Source organism: Capra hircus, chromosome 29 (genome assembly GCF_001704415.2).
Source record: "Capra hircus breed San Clemente chromosome 29, ASM170441v1, whole genome shotgun sequence".
NCBI classification, from domain to species: Eukaryota; Metazoa; Chordata; class Mammalia; order Artiodactyla; family Bovidae; genus Capra; species Capra hircus.
In genome coordinates, this window is record NC_030836.1 from 18,518,097 (window position 1) to 18,527,562 (window position 9,466).

The 9,466-nt window shown below is 38.6% G+C and overlaps 1 protein-coding gene across 1 annotated transcript in view; it reads left to right on the top strand.

The window, feature by feature from the left end:
- Positions 1-8,304, top strand: part of LOC102183296 (glycerophosphodiester phosphodiesterase domain-containing protein 4-like) — a 97,955-nt gene extending 89,651 nt beyond the window's left edge. The window contains exon 15 of the mRNA XM_005699509.1: positions 7,994-8,304. Within this exon, the coding sequence (XP_005699566.1) occupies positions 7,994-8,304 (311 nt within the window). The remainder of the gene's footprint in view (positions 1-7,993) is intronic.

A 9,466-nucleotide genomic window follows, 5' to 3' on the forward strand; every position in this document is an offset into this window, starting at 1 on the left:
GAAGATGATGAGATACTTTGTATCAGCCATCAGTCTTCAACACATACATTACTTAGACTTTCAGGAATGTATCCACAGTTCAGTTCAGTTCAGTTGCTCAGTCATGTCTGACTCTGCGACCTCATGAACCGCAGCACGCCAGGCCTCCCTATCCATCACCAACTCCCAGAGTCCACCCAAATCCATGTCCATCTAGTTGGTGATGCCATCCAGCTATCTCATCCTCTGTCGTCCCCTTCTCCTCCTGCCCTCAATCTTTCCCAGCATCAGGGACTATGAAAAAATAAGAAATTTGAAGAGTGATGGTCTTTTGTATTGTAAAACTGAAGGTTTAAATCAAGTCACCCTAATTTATTGAGATATAGAGTAATCTCCAGTGACTCTGAGTTTTATGGATTTTAAGAAGGTTACTCTGCGGGCTGTTAAGGAGACTGAAGGCTGTGTTCCAGGTGCCTTATGATATTCAGAAGTTATATCAGTAAACTAGGGTTTCCAAAACAAAATACCATAGACTGGATGCCTTAAACCACAGAAGTTGATTTTTCCCACATTTCTGGAGGCTGGAGGTGCAGGATCAATGTGTCAGCAGGTTTGATTTCTTCTGAAGCCTCTCTAATTGACTTGCTGATAGACTCTTTGTTGCTGTGTCATCACACAGTCCTTCCTCTGTGCACACACAACCCCTCAATGTCCTCTGTGTCTCCAGGTTTTCTCTCTGATCAGACTGGATCAGGAATCACCATAATGGCCTCATTTTAATCATGCCTTTAAAGGCTTTATCTCCTAAATTAGTCCTATATTGAAGTTCTGTGGTTAGGGCTTCAACATATGAGTTTGTGTGGCACACAGTTCAGCCCATGATAGTAATCTAATCAAGAAATAAAAAGAATATGGAATTGGTGTGGAAAGCAAGAATGGGCTAAGTTCTGAAGGAAAGTTCAAAAGAACCATTTAAATTTGAATGAAGAATGGTGGGTATCATGCCTTAGAAAATAAATTAACTTGACAACAACTTCCCACCATATTTAAATGAGAATAAGAAAATAAGGTGAGTAGATAATAAACTAAGAATCTTTCAAGTTTTTAATTTTAGTTGCTTATTTACAGAAACCAATTTTGCCTGATCTAAATAAATATATAGAAAGATCATTTGAGTACCTAAAAGAGACAACTAGAAGGCAAGGGATGAAGTTTAGTATCAGGGAATGAACAAGGATGACTGGAAAGAAGCCAAAACCACAACCTAGAGCCATCAGTTCAGTTCAATTGCTCAACTGTGTCTGACACTTTGTGACCCCATGGACTGCAGCACGCCAGGCTTCCCTGTCCATCACCAACTCCCAAAGCTTGCTCAAACTCAGGTCCATTGAGTTGGTGATGCCATCCAACCATCTCATCCTATGTTATCCCCTTCTCCTCCTGCCCTCAATCTTTCCCAGCATCCAGATCTTTTCCAGTGGGTCAGTTCTTCACATCAGGTGGCCAACATATTGAAGTTTCAGCTTCAGCATCAGTCCTTCCAATGACAGCCTGGAGCCATGGAGGGTGGGAAGAGCGGCCTTGCATACTAAGCCTAATGTCGCATCTTGCACCATGACTACCTTTTAGATTGACATGTACTGCTGCACCTGCTGCTGCTCCCTTTAGGACACACACACACACACACACACACACACACACACACACACACACACACACCTTTAGGATATATTTTTCAGCCCTTCAAAGAAGTTGATCCTTTATCTTTTGTCTTGTATAGTTTCTTATGAAAAGTCATCCAAAAAAGAAATCTTCCTTTATTTTAATCATTGTTCCTCTACTTGTAATATGTCCTTTTTAAGGTTGTTTCTTTTATTACTTTTTTCAGTAATTTGATTATGATTTACCTTAATGTATATTAGTGTGTCTACCTGCTTAGGGTTTGCTGAACTTCTTAGATCAGTAAGAGTATACATTTTCAGCCTGTATTTTTCAAATATCTTTCTGCTATTACCTTCTTTTTGGGTTTCCAATTACATAGGTATTAGATGGTTTCATATTATCTCATAAGTTAACAAGACTGTTTATTTTTATCTTTAGCCTATTAATTTCTATGCTTCATTTTGGATATATTCTATTAAAGTTTGGGTTGTTTTTGATTGCTGTGTAACAAGTTACCTCAAATCTATCAGTATAAAGCAACACAAATTTATCATCTCCCAGTCTGTGGGCCAGGGGTCCAGGCATGGGTTTTCTAGGTCTGCTGCATATTTCACCAGGCTTTCATGAAGATCTTGGCGTGGGCTCCAGTCTCATCTGAGACTTAAGAGGCCTCTTCCAAGCTCATTGATTGTTGGCAGAATTTAGTTCCTTACAGTTGCAAGAACTGAAGTCAGTCGTGTTTTCTTAATCACTCTTGACTGAGCTTTTCTCTGAGATCTAGTTATTCCATTCAGGTCTTAGTCATAAGGCTTTCTCACATTGTAGCATCTTACTTCTTCACACCCAGTATAAGAATATCTCTTGTAGCAGATGGATTCAGGAGAAAGAGAACAAAGGGAAACAATAATACACAAAATAAATAGAAAACAAATTGAAATATGGTAGTCATAAATTCAACCATTAAGTTCAGTTAACATAAATGTACCAAATACTCAAAGTAGTAGTAGAGATTGTAATATTGGATAGACCCAACCATATGTAGTTCACAAAAGAAATGCTTGAAATATAAAAACACATATTAATAGTGAAAGGACAGAAAATTTAAAAAGTCAGAAGGGGGGAAAATGAAAAAAGATAGGATGGAAAATAATATGCCATACTAACAGCAAGCATGAAAATAATATCTGAAAGATAAACTTTAAAACATGAAGCCTTACTTGAAACAAAGATTTCTTAAGAAAGAAAGGTCAGTATATCAAGAAGGCCCAAAACTATATAGTTAGTAACAGAGCTTAAAAACACATTAAACAAAAATGGAAAAAATGGAAAAATCATAGTTAAAGATTTTGACATCCCTCTCTTAGTACCTGAAAGAACAACTAAATTCATCAAAAAGTAAAATCAGAAAGGATATAGAAGTCTGAACACTTCCAGCCAACCTGACCTAGTTGACAGAAAATATTATATTCAGCAACTGCAGAATGTACAATATTTTGAAATGTAAATGGCGTAGTTGCAAAATAGACCATGTGGCAAGCCATAAAGCAGATCTGGAAGATAGAGCTGATTTGCCCAACACACAGATGCAAGCACACTGAATTATGTAAAATAAGGAGACAGAGGAATATGTTCCAGTCAAAAGAACAAGGCAAAACCCCAGAAAGAGAACTAAATGAAACAGAGATGAGCAATCTACCTGACAGAGTTAAAAATAATGGTCATAAACATATGCTTATTGAGCTTTGGAGAAAAATGGATGGACATAGCGCAAACTTCAACATAAAGTACAAGAAAGTACCAAACAGAAGTAATAACTGAACCAAAAAATACATTAGAAGGGCTCAGCAGGAGAACAGGTGAGGTAGTAGAATGAATCAGTGAGCTGGAAGACAAAACAATGGAACTCACCCAGACAGAGCAGCAGGATGAAAAAAGAACTTTAAAAAGGAAAGATACATTATGGGACTGTTGTGACAGCATCCAGTGTAATAACATTCACATTATAGTGCTCTCAGAAGGAAAAGAGAAAGAGAAAATGCCCCCAAAATTGACTGAAGAAACTGGCTGAAAATGTCCCTAATCTAGGGGAAAAAAAAAGACATCCAGATCTAGAAAGCCCACAGAGTTCCAAATAAGATGATCTCAAAAAGACACATACCAAGACACTTAAAGTTAAAATTAAAGTTAAAATGGTAAATTTAAGGATAAAGACAGAATCCTAAAAGGAGAACACAAAAACCAACTTGTAATCAAGGCAAACAGCATAAGGTCATCAGCAGATTTTTTAGTAGAAACTTTACAAGCCAGATAGGAAAGGTGTGATATATTAAAAGTGTTGAAAGGAAAAAACTTCCAAACAAGAACACTCTACCCAGCAAGGTTACCATTCAGAATTGAAGGAGATATCAAGAGTTTCCCAGATAAACAAAAGCTAGAAGAGTTCATCACTACTAGACCAATTCTACAAGAAATATTAAAGGGAGTTCTTTAAGTTGGAAGCATACAAAAGTAAAAATATCACTGGAATGTGTTCATGTATAATAAAGGTAGTGGAGGAATGACATATAGCAAATATAAAGATTAAAAAACAAAAGGAGTAAAAATTACTAAAATTGCAATAATTAGTAAAGGATGCCTAAAATAAGATATAAAATGTGTCATCAATCAGTATATTTCAAAAGACTGAAATCATATAGTATTTGAGTACTAAAGTAGTTAAATTAGAAACAATCATAAAAGTATCTAGATAATTTCATAATTATTAGAAACTGATATATTTCTAAACATTTTATTGATCAAGAGATTAATCACAAGGGAAATTGGAAGCTATTTTAAAGTGTAATGCATATACAACAGCAAAACTTGTATGGTACAACTTAAGCCATAATTTAGAGGGAAATTAGTAACTTTAACTTTTGGAAGGAAGCCTGGCTTAATAGTAATTAAGAGTCTACTGTCGCAGTCTAGAAAATGGAGTTACTTTTTTGCCAAGTAAAAGAAATGAAATGATAAAGATAGCGTAGACAATAAAATAGAAATGATACAAACTATAGAGAAAAATTAAAGTGAAAAGTTCTTAGAAAAGATTAATAAAATTGATAAATGCTTAGTAAGGGGAAAGAGGAAGAGACAGACTCATTGCCAGTATAATGAATGATTAATGAGAGATTATCTCGCCATATCCTAGACACAAAAAGGAAAATCATGGAACATTTTTAAGCCAATAAATTTAAATGAGGTAAAAAAATTCCTTCAAATGATTCAATTTTCCAGAACTGAAAAAAGAAATAGAAATTCTAATAACCTATCAGAATCTTTCAGAATCAAATTCATGTGTCAAAAACCTCACAACAAAGGAAAGTTCAGGCCTGATAAGCTTCACTGGTTAAGTGAATATTTAAGAAGTAATACCAATTTTATACTCACTAAAAAAACAAGTGAATTTCTTAGCTGATTTTTTGTGGTCAGCAATAATCTCATATAAACAATATCTGACAAAGACAGTGCAACATCTGAATGTATCAGTATCATTCACCAACTTAGCCATAAAACAATATATTAGCAGATTGAATCCATCAGTATAAAAAAAGGATAAAACATCTGGAGCAAGTGAGATTTATTGCAGTGATACAAGTTGAATATATTATTTGCAGGTTAATCAATCTATCATCTATTCAAAATAGACTAGAAATAAAGTGTATTTGACAAAAATCCACATCTATTTATGATCAAGATCTGAGTAGCCTAGTTATTGAATGAAACTTCCTCAATCTGATGAAAGATACTTAAGAATAAAACCTCAGCCAGTATGATTTTTAATGGTGAAACAGGATTTTCTGTCTACGATCAGTAATAAGGCGAGGCTGTCTGCTCTCACTACTTTTACTTGGCATTGTACTGAAGATCCTAGCTAGTTTCAGTTAGTTCAGTCACTCAGTCATGTCTGACTATTTGTGACCCCATTGACTACAGCATGCCAGGCTTCCCTGTCTATCACCAACTCCTGGAGCTTGCTCAAACTCATGTCCATTTAGTAAGATAACCAGTTTAGTACATATAAATTATATACTAAATATATATATAAAGATAAATAACAGGCATAAATTGAGAAATAAAACTCCTAATTTGCAGATATGATTATATACAGTAAAAAATTCAAAGGACTCAAAAAACAAACCTACTGCAACTGGTGACTTAAGCAATAGCTCAGGAATGTTGTTGTTCAGGCTCTAAGTCATGTCTGACTCTTTGCAGCCCTGTGGATTGCAGCATGCCAGGCTTCCCTGTCCTTCACTATCTCCCAAAGTTTGCTCAAACTCATGTCCATTGAGTCAGTGATGCCATTCAGCCATCTCATCCTCTGTCATCCCCTTTTCCTCTTGCCCTCAGTCTTTCCCAGCATCAGAGTCTTTTCCAATGTGTTGGCTCTTCGCATCAGGTAGCCACAATTTTGGAGCTTCAGCTTCAGCATCAGTCCTTCCAATGAATCAGCTCAGTTCAATTCAGTTCAGTCACTCAGTCATATCTGACTCTTTGCAACCCCATAGACTGCAGCATGCCAGGCTTCCCTGTCCATCACCAACTCCTGGAGCTTGTTCAAACTCATGTCCATCGAGTCAGTGATGCCAGCCAACCATCTCATCCTCTGTCGTCTCGTTCTCCTCCTGCCTTGAATCTTTCCCAGCATCAGGGTCTTTTCCAGTGCATCAGTTCTCTGCATCAGGTAGCCAAATTATTGGAGCTTCAGTTTCAGCATCAGTCCTTCCAATGAGTATTCAGGACTGATTTCTTTTAGCATTGACGAGTTTGATCTCCTTGGAGTCCAAGGAGATCCAATATCACAGTTCAAAAGCATCAATTCTTCAGCACACAGCTTTCTTTATAGTCCAACTCTCACATCCATACATGAGTACTGGAAAAACCATGAATATTCAGAATTAATTTTCATCAGGATTGAATTTGGTTTGATCTTGCTGCCCAAAGGACTCTCTATAGAACCTTCTCCAGCACCACAACTTGAAAGCATCAAATCTTTGGCACTCAGCCCTTTATGGTCCCACTCTCATATCCATATATGACTACTGGAAAAACCAAGCTTTGACTATATGGATCTTTGTCAACAAAGCGATGCCCTGCTTTTTAATATGCTGTCTAGATTTTTTTCCCAAGGTAGCAAGCATCTTTTAATTTCATGGCTGCAGTCACTATCCACAGTGATTTTTGAAAAAATAAGAAAAATAAGAAAATAAAATCTGTCACTGTATCCACTTTTTCCCCATGTGTTTGCCTTGAAGTGATGGGACCAGATGCCATTAGTTTTTTTAATGTTGATACAAGGTCAATATAGAAAAATCAACTGTATGTTGATATATTATCAGTGAATACTTTAAAAATTGAAATAGCATCATCTACAACAGTATAAAAACATTAATAGGAATTTTAGGAAAATACTGTCAGCCCGTGCAAAGAAGATAGATGATTGGCCACTGAAAACTACAAAAGTTTAGTGAGAAAAAAAAGACCTAGATAAATGGAGCAACATAACACATTCACAAATTTGAAAACCTAATATCATAGATATTGGATGTCATAGAATTGAAGTACAAATTCAATTCAGGTGTATTAAAAATCCCCTTCAGCCTGTGAAGCTAAAATTAAGCTCGTATGTGCAACTGTTTCTTCAAGAGTGAAATTATACACAGGGGAAAAATAACTGGATTCTCTTCTTCGGATTCTTACTCTCTTCTGTGTCCATGGTTCCTCCTTATATTGTAAATTCTTAAATAATTTTAAGATATTTTCTTCATTTTATACATGATCCAGTTTTTGTCTTTGATGAGAGTCTATTTCCTAGCTGCATTATAAGAAAAAGTCTCCATCATCTATTTTTTTCTATTATTCAGTTAGAAAATTAACTGAAACTATTTTCTAAGCAATTACTGTGTGATAGACACTCCTGAGCACTATACATGGGGTGGCAAGCAAGGCAAAGTCTCTATTCTTAAAAAGCTCCCATTCCAATCGAGGATATATTCAGTTTTTTATTTACACTGCTTCAGAGTCAGTGATTGGGAAATACATGAACCTTAAGCAAATGTTGATTTCACCCTTCTGAGTGCTCCTGTGGTGAGTTAGAACCTCACCCAATAGACTCTTAAACTTAAGCACCTTGTTGTATAGATGTAGCGAAGTCTGCCCAAAGGCTGGGTAGGGAGAAAACTAAGGGGAAAGATTCTAAAATGGTAAGTGAGGAGCTGACATTTAAAGATGACTAGGATTTTACCAAGTTACTGGCAAAGATTGGAGAATCGACTTTGGAGGAATCTATGTTGTTTTCTTTTCTATCCCACAGAAGCTTCAAGTGCAAGCCTCCAAAATGAAGTCTTAGAAATTATGGGTACCCCTGCACCTTTTCCAGAGAGGGAAAGGGAACCTGCAAGTTCTAAAGCTGTTATACCAGAGGTTGTCAATGAAACCACTGCACCAACCGTGCATCCCACAAATGACGTTGGACAACCAGTGCCCACTGAGCCAGCCTTTGAACCCATCCAAGCACCCATTTCGGAAGCCAACAGAGAGGCCACCCTCCAAACTGTATTGCCTATCTTGGAGGCAAATGAACCAGTGGTTCCCTCTGTAGAGAAGCCTCCTCCTGAAACATAACCTGAAAAGCCTCCCACCATTGACTCCTCCCAGTAATCCTCTTTCATGTTTTCCACCACACCCAGCATGTCCTCCTCCCCCTTTTGGGCTGTCTTCAAAGAATAATTAGCCACAATTTGCCTCCTTCTCTTTTTTTCTCCCTCTCTGTGCCCAGGGTGACCTGATGGTAGAGAGAGATCAGGAAAGGGGTGCGGAGGAGCCAGGGAGGCTCTCAGGAAAACCACTCTGGTCTCGCCTTTCCTCTCCAGGGAACGAGCAGAGGGGAAAGAGTGTGGTCCTGGAGTTGGAGCTGGTTGTTCTCCGGGAGTCAGAGGATCTGTCTCACTCTAACCCTTCATAATATTCCCCGCTAAAGGAGTGGCTGTGGTGAACATCAGCCTATAAATAAAGGCAGCCTCTTAGGAACTGAGAAGGAAATTGATACAATCTTTGGGGCCCTCCTCAGGCTGACAAAGTCAAGGGAGGAGTGCCAGTGTGATGCCGTCCAGTCAGAGAAGGAGAGGTGGCATGGATATGAGCGTCGTACAGTGTGTGTGGGGTGCTTCCTCATAGCTTGTCACTGGCTGATTCCCCAGTGGGGTTATGGGCATAATCCCATGCGCACCCAGTGGCTTTTGACCTTAAAGCTGACTTTTGACTTGAGCTGAGAACCCTGTGTTGGAAGCAGGAAGTTGTGTTCCACTGTGTGACGATCACCTACTCACCCTCCTTGTCCAGGGCTCATGTTCCCATGTATATGGTGATGGGCAGGGGCAGACACCACAGCACTTTCCCTGGGCTGACTGTGGAGTCCTGTAAACATTGGTGGGGCAGGGATGCCTCAGATGGCCTCATTGTCATCCCAGAAAGCAGGGCCATGTGGTTTGGGGACTTTGTTTCAGCAACAGCCCCTCCTTGTCCCATGCAGGCATCTGGAGACCAGGAATAGCACTCCCTGTGGAGTGGTTTGTCACCTACATGCAGGTGACCCCAGATGCTTGTGCATTTGAGGACAAGTGAGCTAGGCTGGCTGTGCTGAAATATCAGGGGCCTTGAGGACAGATCCCTAACATGCCAGAGGCAAGAGGATTCTCCCTTGTCATCTCTCCAGGCACCCAGCCTGGCCACAGTCCAGAGGGAGGCCCCACCCTCATATCACACCTTCCCTGTCTGAAGACCCCAC